Source organism: Procambarus clarkii, chromosome 8, assembly GCF_040958095.1.
Source record: "Procambarus clarkii isolate CNS0578487 chromosome 8, FALCON_Pclarkii_2.0, whole genome shotgun sequence".
Taxonomy (NCBI): Eukaryota; Metazoa; Arthropoda; class Malacostraca; order Decapoda; family Cambaridae; genus Procambarus; species Procambarus clarkii.
The window spans coordinates 40,414,221-40,429,803 of NC_091157.1; the positions used below are offsets into that span (position 1 = coordinate 40,414,221).

The 15,583-nt window shown below is 39.0% G+C and overlaps 2 protein-coding genes across 6 annotated transcripts in view; one reads left to right on the forward strand and one right to left on the reverse strand.

The window, feature by feature from the left end:
• LOC123759720 (carboxypeptidase D) overlaps positions 1–15,583 on the reverse strand; it is a 298,163-nt gene that overhangs the window by 228,592 nt on the left and 53,988 nt on the right. The window lies entirely within an intron of this gene.
• Positions 9,457–10,704, forward strand: LOC138359426 (death-associated inhibitor of apoptosis 1-like). Its single transcript, XM_069318566.1, has 3 exons — positions 9,457–9,882; positions 10,018–10,182; positions 10,295–10,704. Exons 1-3 carry the CDS (start codon positions 9,516–9,518, stop codon positions 10,702–10,704), a joined length of 942 nt encoding a protein of 313 aa, XP_069174667.1. The 5' UTR covers positions 9,457–9,515.

The window sequence follows — 15,583 nt, forward strand, 5'->3', positions numbered from 1 at the left end:
AATATATGCAGAATGATAGGAACGTAATGAGGCTATCTTATGCTTTATTTAAAAATATGCCGAGCTGCTATGAAACGCTGTGTTATGATAAGAGCGATATTTGTTGGAAAATGTGCTTGGAGACGACTGGCTGAATGAGGCTATAACAAATTATCTAACGGAAAATGGTGAGTACATTTGTTTCGAGGTTTTATGTCTGATAAATATTGTACATGTGTAAACGCTGTCTGAAACTGTTATTCTTTATTTACAGAGATGAAGAGTGAATAGGACGGATATTATACAAGCGGATTGAGGAGCGAGCTTCTTAGAACTTCGGGCTAAATGAATCGTTTATTATAAATTGTGTAAACTATGAATTAGATGACTAAATAAATTATAAATAAATAAATAAGTTTTATTAACGCTTAATGTATATATATATATAAATTATTACGGTGGCGAATGCCGACAATGACTGGTGGATGTCTGGGGCAGGTAATCAGGTGATGATTGCCTCGGGCAGATAGCCTGGGGCAGGTAGCTGGGGCCAGCTTAGATAGTCTCTGAGGCAGTTTCAGTATTAAAGGTTACATTGAGATGCTTCGGTTGATTTGTATAAAACTGACTGGTTAATGAAAAAGGAATAAAATATTAGTATGTCAGAAAATAGGAAGAGGGAATAATATGAAGAGGAGAGAGAGAGAGGAGGGAGAGAGAGAGAGAGAGGAGGGACGGTCCAGATATTACGGATAAGATAAGATAAGATTAAGAGCCGACTGGCTGGCTGGGCGCAAAGTAAATAAAGGTGACGCGACAGATTGCGAGGTAAGGGGGAGGGAGGGGGGTGTGAGGTACGAGACTTGAAAACCATGACTTACACAGGTGATTTTCTAAATTTATATGAATAACTAAGGCTTACATAGACGATTTTGTAAGTTGAAAACATGTAAAACATGTCCGTAGAGTTCTCCTGGAAACCCTAAAGTGATACACACGTTATTTGAATTTCTCCCATAAGGCTTAACAAACTTCTATGTCTCGGAAATTATTTTTCTCATAAGAAATCCATACTTCTAAAATCTGTGACACAAAATTTACCTGAAAACCCTGGCTCACACAGACGATATTTGACCTGAAAACCATGGCTCCACACAGACGATATTCTAAATTTACCTGAAAACCCTGACATGCTACACACGATATTTCCCCTTTGGAACCTGAAAACCCTGACATGCTACAGACGATATTTCCCCTTTGGAACCTGAAAACCCTGACATGCTACAGACGATATTTCTAAATTCGCCTGAAAACCCTGACATGCTACACACGATATTTCTAAATTCGCCTGAAAACCCTGACATGCTACACACGATATTTCCCAGAAACAAAATATCGTCTGTGGCATGTCATCCCTACTACTGATCAGGTCACAGGGGGCGGGGCCAGGGGTGGGTCAGTTCACAAGGGGCGGGGCCAGGGGTGGGTCAGGTCACAGACTGCGGGGCCAGGGGTGGGTCAGGTCACAGGGGGCGGGGCCCGGGTGGGCCGGGTCACAGGGGGCGGGGCCAGGGGTGGGCCAGGTAGTAGTAGGGATGACATGCCACAGACGATATTTTGTTTCTGGGAAATATCGTCTGTAGCATGTCAGGGTTTTCAGGTTCCAAAGGGAAAATATCGTGTGTAGCATGTCAGGGTTTTCAGGTAAATTTAGAATATCGTCTGTGTGGAGCCATGGTTTTCAGGTCAAATATCGTCTGTGTGAGCCAGGGTTTTCAGGTAAATTTTGTGTCACAGATTTTAGAAGTATGGATTTCTTATGAGAAAAATAATTTCCGAGACATAGAAGTTTGTTAAAGCCTTATGGGACAAATTCAAATAACGTGTGTAGCACTTTAGGGTTTCCAGGAGAACTCTACGGACATGTTTTACATGTTTTCAACTTACAAAATCGTCTATGTAAGCCTTAGTTATTCATATAAATTTAGAAAATCACCTGTGTAAGTCATGGTTTTTCAGGGTTTCGTACATCACACCCCCCTCCCTCCCCCCTTACCTCGCAATCTGTCGCGTCACCTTTATTTACTTTGCGCCCAGCCAGCCAGTCGGCTCTTAATCTTATCTTATCTTCTCCATAATAATATCTGGACCGTCCCTCCTCTCTCTCTCTCTCTCCTTTCATTCAGTTCAACTATTTTCCAACATCGTATGTTTGCTCCTTTTCATTAAGCAAGTCAGTTTTACACAAATAAATCACGTTAGTAAGCATGTTCTAGCTCACGTTCCCCCACCTTAGTCCCCTGTCGTATAATGAATACTATCATTCCAATCCCTCTAAAATTTAAAATAATTATATTTCAAATGTAGTTCAATACAGTAATTTAGTTACCAAGCTCCAGCGCTTGTCCTCCGCCTTAGCTCTCTCTCGTATCTTCGTTAGTATCAGTCCAATTTCCCTGAAATTTTTACCCTCTGTATTTCGGGCACCGTAAATAAGATCAAAACAGTTACCAAGCTCCAGCTCTTGTCCTCCGCCTTAGCTCTCTCTCGTATCTTCGTTAGTATCAGTCCAATTTCCCTGAAATTTCTACCCTCTGTATTTCAAGCACCGTAAATAAGATCAAAACAGTTACCAAGCTCCAGCGCTTGTCCTCCGCCTTAGTTCTCTTTCGTATCTTTGTAAATAAACCATCAATTTCCCTTAAATTGTTACCCTCTGTATTTCAGACACCGTAAATAAAATCAAGTCAGTTACTGAGCTCCAGCTCTCGTCCCCCACCCTCTTCCACCCTCAAGTCTTTGTAAATAAACCATCAATTTCCCTTAAATTTTTACCCTCTGTATTTCAGACGTAGTAAATAAGATCAAGTCAGTTATCGAGCTCCAGCTCTCGTCCCCGCCTTAATTCTCTTTCGTATCTTTGTAAATAACCCATCAATATCCCTAAAATTAAAAGCAGACATACTTCAAAGTTAGTAAATAAGATCAAGTCAGTTACTGAGCTCCAGCTCTCGTCCCCCGCCCTCTTCCACCCTCAAGTCTTTAACCCATCAATTTCCCCGAAATTTTTACCCTCTGTATTTCCGACATAGTAAATATGATGAAAACAATTATAAAACTCTAGCTCTTGTCCTCTGTCCAAGTTCACTCCTGTAAATTCATTACTATCAATCCAAATCCCCCTGAGATTTAAACACCCAACTACATTTTCAGACATAGTAAATAAAACCCAGTTCAGTTATCAAGTTTCAACTCTTGTGCCCCAGCTTAGTTCATTTGTGCAAGTTCTTTATTTTCCAACTAAATCACCCTGAGATTTAAGATCACCTTATTTTCTAACGTAGTAAAATTAATCTGGACATTAGCCTTAGATCATCAGACATAAATATATTCGATCAAGTCCGTCTCCAGCTTATCTCTTATCCGAGTATACACATAACCCCAACCTGTTTAATTATCTTTCACCCCCTCCCACCTTCCTCCATCTCATCCAAGTCTCATAAATTTAAATGTAGCTGTTAATTTGCGTTCTTTCCCCGTTCATAGCATATTCTCTGTAAGTTCAGATCTGTACTTAGTCTTACATATTCTCTAGTTCTTTCCCATTTTATACAAGACTTAAACAACTATTACCGTCTCCTCTATCTTATTTAAACATGAGTCATATGTAAATATACCCGACTCTTTCCATCCATTACAAGTCCTAGCTTGTTCACCGCCCAACTCACTACGCTATTTCTACTCTACATGTTATAGCATGTTTTCCGCTCATCTTGGTACCAACCCTTACAATCTCTCTCTCTCATTCCTTTACATGTCTCAGCATGTTCGCCTCGCATCTTACTACGCTGTCTACTTTACATGTTGTAGCGTGTATTACTGTGTCCCATATCTTATTTAAACATGAGTCATATGTAAATATACCCGACTCCTTCCATCCATTACAAGTCCTAGCTTGTTCACCGCCCAACTCACTACACTGTCTACTTTACATGTTGTAGCATGTTTTCCGCACATCTTGATACCATCCCTTACAATCTCTCAATCCTTTACACATCCCAACTTTCAACCCTTTCTTACAATTTTCCTCCATCCCTCCGCTACATGTTCTTACCCGTTCGTTACAGTCCACTACATATTCTCTAATCATCTCTGTACTAATTCTCAAAACTAGTTGTTTCTGTCATTTTAGTAAGTAAGTAAGTAAGTAGATCATCGTTACTAACAACAACAACAACAACAACAACAGTAACATTACTAATTCACAGTAAGTTACTACTGAGCATTTGGTAGTTATCCATTTTCAAATAAGGTCAATATAAATCATTCTAAGACATCTTCGTACAATTAAAGATACTTGCCTGTGCACTAAGTCATTACTTACAGTAGCATCTTAAGGAAGCATTGTTTTCGTAACTCAGTTTTATTAAACATACACCTTCATTAGTCAAAGGAAAACTTTTCAAGTCATTGTATTCAATATTTCCGTTAAACTTACTACTCATGTCAGTATTCTGTTTCATAATTAAGTACTTGTTTCAGTCCTCCAATGTAATAAGCAAATTATTCTATTAAGGATAAAGAAATCTTATTTAGAAGAGACATTAAGTTTATTACAACATTTAACGCATACAAGTGTTTTTTAGTTTATACAGGTATTCAAGAAATCATAAGTGTTCTTAGTAGTTTTACAAGTGTTCAAGAAAATCATATACAGTTATTCTTAGTAGTTTACAAGTGTTCAAGAAAATCATATACAGTTATTCTTAGTAGTTTACAAGTGTTCAAGAAAATCATATACAAGTAAGTGTTTTTAGTAGTTATACAGGTATTCATAAGTGTTCAAGAAGCAATTATATACAAGTGTTCTTAGTAGTTATACAAGTGTTCAAGAAAATCATATACAAGTGTTCAAGAAATCATAAACACTATAGTCTTATATAGAAATAAACATTTGAATTTATAAAAGAATATAAGTAAAACATGTATTGATTTCACACAATGAAACTCACTATCCAGCAAGTTAAAAAATCCATCACATGCACAGCATCCCCCTTCCCCTTCTCCAAAATAGATTAGTTTTTGTCCCTTAAATTCCTTTAAAACATAGAAAGCATCGCTATAAACATTATCATCACAAATCAATTCAGGCCAGGACATTAGAAGTACTTCTCTGTCATTACAATAAGTCCTAACTGCTTCTACAGCATCCATTTGTTCAACCTCCATCCACTTACTCTCACCCATATTCGAGTAATTATCTGTAGCTCGTACCACATTAGGTGTCTTATCCTAATAAGATTTTCAATAAAGGCCATACCAGAGAAAACACCAAGTACAGGATCCTGTCCTATAAATCTCATCACTGCTCTATTTCTATCTTTTGGGGGGTATGATATCCTATTTCTGGTCTCATCTTTATTAAATTTAACGGAAAAGATGGAAAGCTCTCCTCCATATGATCAATTAAACTCCAATGTTCATCTTCTTCTGTTTTAGGGTGAATAATACTAAGCTCTTTCACAGTCTTACTATTTACCTGCTGTTGCAGTTCATCCTGGCTCATTATAGTATACACTTCTCGTTTTCAGAACTCAACTTATTAATAAACCAGTTTGCAGCATTTGGAGAACCAATTTCATCCACAAATTTTCTTATAAAAAATTTATCCTTTAAGTTATCCTATAGGCACTTCTTCAAATTCTGGAAATATGTATTTAAAACGGGGTTTAGGTCTAAAAGTGCAAATTATTTTATCGCCTTTAAATAACAAAGAAATTTCTTCATCTCAGCCTTACTAGGAATTTTCGTCAGCAACAACACTTGACAATTCTCATGTTTCTTGAGTACATCTGTAACACTCTCTTTCAAGCTAAATAAGACTATATCACATTTTATCATTGGAAGTTCTTCTTTCAACTTTATAAAATCACGACCAATCAGTATCATTAAAACATTTTCACTTTTGCTAATAAACTTTGCTAGAGCTGGAACAATGTTCTCATGCGTACATTTATCAGTATGTGTCATCACTTTATAAGTCTGTTTTTCCGCCAGGGGCATATTCTTCCACAAAACAGTCGAAGCTGGACTTTGCCATATAGTTTCTGACACAAGATCAGGCATGCTTCCAAACCCTGGTAGACTCTTCACATCCATCACATGGAGTAGATCTTTAAACAAAGAAAAATACAATATTTAACACAGGGACTATTAAATAATCATAATATTTCAAAACTAAAAGATATTCAATAATAAGCAAAATTATATCACAACAAATATAACGAGTACTGTAAGTACATCATACAATAAGCACTTACTGTATACAGCAGCCATCGATCCGAGTATGTCTTGTCACTGCTGGACCGAGATGGGGAGTTTATGGCAAGATATATCCCGACCTAGCTTATCACATCGGAGATTGTTACGCTCCGCCCCTCTCTCTTAGCTGTAGTTTCCAAATTAGTTATATGTATTATTTTAGATCTACTAGTTTTAACTATGATATTCTCTTCCGTTTATTAGATCCATCCTCTACTTGTTTCTTCTCTCTCCCAGTCCCCGTAACATCTTCTCCAAGAGGTATACGAACCATTAATAATTCTTTTTTATTATTCTTTAAAACATAAGCTAAATGGGCTAGTCCTGGAAAATAGTGTGTCTCCCATTCTTCTTGTTCTTCTTTACTCCATCCTATTCCGTCATTAAACCCAATACCATATGGAATAATTATACGCTGGATTAAATTATTATTTCTTGCCTGACAACAAATTTGCCTTATTGCAGATTTAAAACTCCAACGTTTAATAATATCTTTCTGTAATCCTAGATCTTCATTAGAGCTACTGTATTGAAGTCCTATAATATGAGGTTTTATTTCTGGTTCTGGAGATAAAGCAAGTACTATACCACCAGGAGTTATATTATTCTGTACCACTTCACACTCGGAAACTTTACTGTAAGGATATTTTTCCCATAACAGTTGTGCAAATCCACCAGATAAATTATGAGAATCGTAGACAAGACAGTCTCCAGGTTTTAGAATTTCATCACTAGTAAAATCAGCATCTATAATACACTTATTCAAACGCTTAAGCTTCACTTGCATGTACATAGAACAATCCATCTTGAAGTAAGACAGAAAAAGTTTCGTACCTCTTCCTATATACTCAGAAAAGTAGAGTTGACATTTAGACATTAAAAGGGAGAAAATAAACACACGAGTTTCTATTTTGTTATTTAATGTGTAAAAATGTACAATGTATTTAATTTGTAAAAATGTACAAAGTATAAATTATTTACAGACATTATTATTCCCAATCCATCTTCTCTTCTAAATTTGTAAAACTACTACTAACACACATTGTAACATTAGTATCAACAGACGTAGTAACATTAACAGGTGTTGAATTAATTGTATCAGACAACTTAGTGTTGATAGAAGGTGAACTAGCATCAGCGGTAGCAGGCGTAGCATCATCTTCAGGTGTCCTAGCAGCATCAGTAGCATTAGTTGTGGGTCCATTTTGAAGAACAGCAATGTATGGAATCTTATTTTCAAAGATGCCGTGGGTGGATGACTGAGGAGGAACGATGTTTTCAGGACGTACTATGAAGAGTACAATACCTCGTTTTCGTAGTTTTTGTCCTATTTTCTCAAGTATAGGCAAATATTTACTTTCCCATACTGCGCAGTTGTCCAAATAACTTGACATGCCAAACCCATATGGAATAATAATTCTCTTAACACATCTTTTAAGAATGAAAACAAGGGCTTCCTTCAGAGCATTTTCAAACCAGCGCCATCTCTGATATTCTGTATCTTTTCAAGTCCATCGTAAAAATGTTCATCTAAACTTCGTACTTCACACGGAGGATTTTCATATGCTGGTAAAGTTGCAGGTCTACTAGCAAACTGAGTCACTAACCAATAATAAGGGGTTAGATGGGGATCTTCATCCATCCTGTTGTTAAATTCAGGTGGTTCTCCAATATGGTATACTGCCAGGGTTACTGCGATAAGATACAACAGCCCTGTTTTTGTAAGGAAAGTTTTCACGATGTAATCTCGCATATGGGTAACGATCCCACAATCCTTGCACAATTTTACACATTTGTACACTCGTAGCATCAAGATCGTACAATAAACAGTCGTGATTATTGTAGACGGACAGGGAGGCAAAGTCTCCAATAATAGTCTTGATCTCCATAGCCTTGAATATCCAAGCTTGAAGTAGATTCTGACATCCAAGAAGAGGACGACACCGTAAGAGATCACTCCGGGGGAAGCATATATACATCTTTAGGCTGCGCGTAGAACACTGCGCACACAAAAGGTTGCCAAGTGTTACTTGCTCTTCCTCTGCATAATCTCCTCGTTAAACAGTAATTTAACTTCCACTCCGTAGGGTTTTAACTGTTTATACATATCTTCAATAACAGGAAGATAAGTATTTTCCCAAACTTTATCTCTTCGAACGCATGTAATCCCAATTCCTGTTGGTATTATAACTCTCATAATTTGAGGAGATCCCTTGATAAAGTTAAATAAATCTTTCATACCATTCTTGAAGTAGACGAGACGATTAATGGATGTATCTTTGTTTAATCAAGAGAGCATGTTTCTGTCTTTTGAGTTTTCTATAATTCCCTGAGCAATGTTATTACTTTCTATAGGTAATCCAATACCGTATTGAGTGGCTATAGCAACAATATACGGAAGATTTTCTCCTTTAGAGATATGAATTGTTCCTGGTACTGGACGATCTTCAGGGATACATCTCTTAAGACTGTACAAGGGTCGGCGAACGTTATAAGCGTCAGCATGAGAATATTTCTTGGCTAAGTCTAGGGCCATTCCTCGGGGAACACAGGATATACAGTTCACTCCGTACACAATACAGGTTTCATTATTACAAAATGAATCGTCGGTTAAATAACCCTGACAAGTTGTCAGAACAGTATCCATGGTGAATTTTCTTCCTCGTAAGGTAGTAGATACGATCCAGATAGTCGTAATAATATCCCTAATGTGAGGTCCGCGCTCTTATATTGGGGGTAATGTAAAAGTTACCACTTATTTGAATATATTAATAAGGATTTTTGTTACCTTAGAGCGATATTATATATGACATTATAACTAATAGTATATTTCATTTTAGGATATAGATGCTTTAAGCATATATTTTAATTAGATTAAATAAGAATTTACTACTAAATTATATATATATATATATCTATCATTATGTACGGCAGCTACGAATAATGACGTAACAGTATACTTTTAGCGAGATTGCCAAAGTGATGTATTTTTTCTAATAAGTCTAATAAATAATGAAAGTAGTTTACTAAGTATTTATATAAGAGCTTTATTTAATTATGAAACTTTAAGGATTTTTAAGTAGAGAAGTATTTAGAGGAAATTACTGTCTATTATAAATGGGGAAACTGTTAAATATGTAGCGATGTACGATACTTATTTTAGGGATATATATACTTGCTTATCCTACTCTAATAGTTAGTGCTGCCCTCACACGATGGATCCTTTGTGTGCCAGGAAGTTTTACAGTATAGAAAGCCTTAAATGTGCAGGAGTTAGACTACAAACATTTGTGGATTGGCCCATTAAGTGGTTAAACCCTATTGACTTAGTTGAAGATGGGTTCTATTACCTTCGCAATAGTGATTACTGTTTGTGTGCATTTTGTTATTGTATAGTAGGTGCATGGATTGTTGGTGATACCCCCAGAAGACGTCATAAGATCATTAATCAAGACTGTGCCTTTATTAGAGGCAAGAGGAGTGACAATGTTTCTTTAGAGGTGTCTGAGATAGCTTTCAAATATGGACTGGAATTTGTTTCCCATAAAATAGAACTGGGAAATAAGAAAATAAGTGGTAGTAGTAAGTATATATTCTTATGATGTATTCTTATACCAGTCTTATATACTCTGTACAAAACTTGATTGCTTAAATAGATACTTCTTATTCTTCTAAAGAATAATTTACGTAACTACGTTATATTTTTTTTTTTTTTAGGTGGTGCTCCTCCTAAGGAAGATCTGGGATTGATCAAATTTAGGAAATCGCTGAATCCAGGATTGGTAACTTATAAATCTCGCCTAGAGACATTTGATATGACATGGCCTGGAAGCGTCAAGCAAACTTCTCATGAGCTGGCAGAAGCTGGTTTTTTTTACTGTGGTATGAAGTATTTTAACTATTTTAAACTTAATAGAGTTGTAAGTAAAGAAATAATGAATATTAGTTAAAAGATAGTAACGAGATAATGCTGGATTGTTTTTATGGTTTTCAGGTATAAGTGACCACGTCTGCTGCTATCACTGCGCCTGTGGAATACGAAATTGGAGACCAGAAGATGATCCTTGGACGTTACATGCGAGATGTAGTCCAGAATGTGCTTACATTATTCTTGCAAGGGGCAAGGAATTTGTTAAGAATGCTAGATTGACAATACCATTACCTATAAAACCTATAGACAATGATTTAATTAATATCTTAATGGAGGGTATGGATAAGTTCAAACATCTGATTCATCAAAAATTATTACCTGTGGAGAGTATAAGATATGCTTTAAGTGAGTATCTTAAGGAATCCAGAGATTTGTTACCTTTTATTATACAAAGTAGATGCCTAGAAATCGTGTTGAGGTATATGCAAGAGGGTACAGATATTTATTTACGGGTACGGGGACTTAATTTATGAAGCAGTTGATGATAAAAAGGAACAAGAAGCTACGCTTGAAGATCTGGGATTGAAAACTTTACCGGAGACTTGTACTAACACTGTTGAAAACAAGGACTGTACAGAACAATCTTGGGAAGAAGATATTTTATGCAGAGTTTGTATGGATAAAAATATAAATATTGTAATACTACCATGTAAACATATGGTGACATGCAGTGGTTGTCTTTTAGCTCTGAAATGCTGTCCAATTTGTAGAGGAAATATTTTATATATAATAAATCCAATTGCTTCTTGAACACTTGTATATGATTTTCTTGAACACTTGTATATAATTGCTTCTTGAACACTTATGAATACCTGTATAACTACTAAGAACACTTACTTGTATATGATTTTCTTGAACACTTGTAAAACTACTAAGAATAACTGTATATGATTTTCTTGAACACTTGTAAAACTACTAAGAATAACTGTATATGATTTTCTTGAACACTTGTAAAACTACTAAGAACACTTATGATTTCTTGAATACCTGTATAACTACTAAAAACACTTGTATGCGTTAAATGTTGTAATAAACTTAATGTCTCTTCTAAATAAGATTTCTTTATCCTTAATAGAATAATTTGCTTATTACATTGGAGGACTGAAACAAGTACTTAATTATGAAACAGAATACTGACATGATGTAGTAAGTTTAACGGAAATATTGAATACAATGACTTGAAAAGTTTTCCTTTGACTAATGAAGGTGTATGTTTAATAAAACTGAGTTACGAAAACAATGCCTTAAGATGCTACTGTAAGTAATGACTTAGTGCACAGGCAAGTATCTTTAATTGTACGAAGATGTCTTAGAATGATTTATATTGACCTTATTTGAAAATGGATAACTACCAAAAGCTCAGTAGTAACTTACTGTGAATTAGTAATGTTACTGTTGTTGTTGTTGTTGTTGTTGTTAGTAACGATGATCTACTTACTTACTTACTTACTAAAATGACAGAAACAACTAGTTTTGAGAATTAGTACAGAGATGATTAGAGAATATGTAGTGGACTGTAACGAACGGGTAAGAACATGTAGCGGAGGGATGGAGGAAAATTGTAAGAAAGGGTTGAAAGTTGGGATGTGTAAAGGATTGAGAGATTGTAAGGGATGGTATCAAGATGTGCGGAAAACATGCTACAACATGTAAAGTAGACAGTGTAGTGAGTTGGGCGGTGAACAAGCTAGGACTTGTAATGGATGGAAGGAGTCGGGTATATTTACATATGACTCATGTTTAAATAAGATATGGGACACAGTAATACACGCTACAACATGTAAAGTAGACAGCGTAGTAAGATGCGAGGCGAACATGCTGAGACATGTAAAGGAATGAGAGAGAGAGATTGTAAGGGTTGGTACCAAGATGAGCGGAAAACATGCTATAACATGTAGAGTAGAAATAGCGTAGTGAGTTGGGCGGTGAACAAGCTAGGACTTGTAATGGATGGAAAGAGTCGGGTATATTTACATATGACTCATGTTTAAATAAGATAGAGGAGACGGTAATAGTTGTTTAAGTCTTGTATAAAATGGGAAAGAACTAGAGAATATGTAAGACTAAGTACAGATCTGAACTTACAGAGAATATGCTATGAACGGGGAAAGAACGCAAATTAACAGCTACATTTAAATTTATGAGACTTGGATGAGATGGAGGAAGGTGGGAGGGGGTGAAAGATAATTAAACAGGTTGGGGTTATGTGTATACTCGGATAAGAGATAAGCTGGAGACGGACTTGATCGAATATATTTATGTCTGATGATCTAAGGCTAATGTCCAGATTAATTTTACTACGTTAGAAAATAAGGTGATCTTAAATCTCAGGGTGATTTAGTTGGAAAATAAAGAACTTGCACAAATGAACTAAGCTGGGGCACAAGAGTTGAAACTTGATAACTGAACTGGGTTTTATTTACTATGTCTGAAAATGTAGTTGGGTGTTTAAATCTCAGGGGGATTTGGATTGATAGTAATGAATTTACAGGAGTGAACTTGGACAGAGGACAAGAGCTAGAGTTTTATAATTGTTTTCATCATATTTACTATGTCGGAAATACAGAGGGTAAAAATTTCGGGGAAATTGATGGGTTAAAGACTTGAGGGTGGAAGAGGGCGGGGGACGAGAGCTGGAGCTCAGTAACTGACTTGATCTTATTTACTAACTTTGAAGTATGTCTGCTTTTAATTTTAGGGAAATTGATGGGTTATTTACAAAGATACGAAAGAGAATTAAGGCGGGGACGAGAGCTGGAGCTCGATAACTGACTTGATCTTATTTACTACGTCTGAAATACAGAGGGTAAAAATTTAAGGGAAATTGATGGTTTATTTACAAAGACTTGAGGGTGGAAGAGGGTGGGGGACGAGAGCTGGAGCTCAGTAACTGACTTGATTTTATTTACGGTGTCTGAAATACAGAGGGTAACAATTTAAGGGAAATTGATGGTTTATTTACAAAGATACGAAAGAGAACTAAGGCGGAGGACAAGCGCTGGAGCTTGGTAACTGTTTTGATCTTATTTACGGTGCTTGAAATACAGAGGGTAGAAATTTCAGGGAAATTGGACTGATACTAACGAAGATACGAGAGAGAGCTAAGGCGGAGGACAAGAGCTGGAGCTTGGTAACTGTTTTGATCTTATTTACGGTGCCCGAAATACAGAGGGTAAAAATTTCAGGGAAATTGGACTGATACTAACGAAGATACGAGAGAGAGCTAAGGCGGAGGACAAGCGCTGGAGCTTGGTAACTAAATTACTGTATTGAACTACATTTGAAATATAATTATTTTAAATTTTAGAGGGATTGGAATGATAGTATTCATTATACGACAGGGGACTAAGGTGGGGGAACGTGAGCTAGAACATGCTTACTAACGTGATTTATTTGTGTAAAACTGACTTGCTTAATGAAAAGGAGCAAACATACGATGTTGGAAAATAGTTGAACTGAATGAAAGGAGAGAGAGAGAGAGAGAGGAGGGACGGTCCAGATATTATTATGGAGAAGATAAGATAAGATTAAGAGCCGACTGGCTGGCTGGGCGCAAAGTAAATAAAGGTGACGCGACAGATTGCGAGGTAAGGGGGGAGGGAGGGGGGTGTGATGTACGAAACCCTGAAAAACCATGACTTACACAGGTGATTTTCTAAATTTATATGAATAACTAAGGCTTACATAGACGATTTTGTAAGTTGAAAACATGTAAAACATGTCCGTAGAGTTCTCCTGGAAACCCTAAAGTGCTACACACGTTATTTGAATTTGTCCCATAAGGCTTTAACAAACTTCTATGTCTCGGAAATTATTTTTCTCATAAGAAATCCATACTTCTAAAATCTGTGACACAAAATTTACCTGAAAACCCTGGCTCACACAGACGATATTTGACCTGAAAACCATGGCTCCACACAGACGATATTCTAAATTTACCTGAAAACCCTGACATGCTACACACGATATTTTCCCTTTGGAACCTGAAAACCCTGACATGCTACAGACGATATTTCCCAGAAACAAAATATCGTCTGTGGCATGTCATCCCTACTACTCCAGGTCACAGTGGGCGGGGCCAGGGGTGGACCAGGTCACAGAGGACGGGGCCAGGGGTGGACCAGGTCACAGAGGGCGGGGCCAGGGGTGGGCCAGGTCACAGGAGGCGGGGCCAGGGGTGGGTCAGGTCACAGGGGGCGGGGCCAGGGGTGGGTCAGGTCACAAGGGGCGGGGCCAGGTGTGGGTCAGGTCACAGAGGGCGGGGCCAGGGGTGGGTCAGGTCACAGGGGGCGGGGCCAGGGGTGGGCCAGGTCACAGAGGACGGGGCCAGGGGTGGACCAGGTCACAGAGGGCGGGGCCAGGGGTGGGCCAGGTCACAGAGGACGGGGCCAGGGGTGGGCCAGGTCACAGGAGGTGGGGCCAGGGGTGGGCCAAGTCACAGAGGACGGGGCCAGGGGTGGGCCAGGTCACAGGGGGCGGGGCCAGGGGTGGGTCAGGTCACAGGGGGCTGGGCCAGGGGTGGGTCAGGGCACAGAGGGCGGGGCCAGGGGTGGGCCAGGTCACAGGGGGCGGGGCCAGGGGTGGGTCAGGTCACAGAGGATGGGGCCAGGGGTGGGTCAGGTCACAGGGGGCGGGGCCAGGGGTGGGTCAGGTCACAAAGGGCGGGGCCAGGTGTGGGTCAGGTCACAGAGGGCGGGGCCAGGGGTGGGTCAGGTCACAGACTGCGGGGCGAGGGGTGGGTCAGGTCACAGGGGGCGGGGCCAAGGGTGGGTCAGGTCACAGGGGGCGGGGTCAGGGGTGGGTCAGGTCACAGAGGGCGGGGCCAGGGGTGGGTCAGGTCACAGGGGGCGGGGCCAGGGGTGGGTCAGGTCACAGAGGGCGGGGCCAGGGGTGGGTCAGGTCACAGAGGACGGGGCCAGGGGCGGGCCAGGTCACAGGGGGCGGGGCCAGGGGTGGGTCAGGTCACAGAGGACGGGGCCAGGGGTGGGCCAGGTCACAGGAGGCGGGGCCAGGGGTGGGCCAAGTCACAGAGGGCGGAGCAAACCTGGTGGCAAAGTTCTAAACCTTCTCCAATTTAGTCTTATGCTGACGAGATATGGACTCCATGCTGGAGCTGCATCCTGCAGGATTGGTCTGACATTCGTGGTATACAAGGTTCTGAATGATTCCTTACTCAAGTATCTAAAGGCCGTTCTTATGTTGGCCAACCTGGCATATGCCGCTGAGGTTATCCTCTTGCTGTGGGCTTCGGGGGACAGGTCTTGTATGATATCAACCCCCAGGTCTCTCGCTCCCTCAACTACTCTCATACTGAAAAAGTTTTTTCTAACGTCCCTGTGGCTTTTTTGTGTA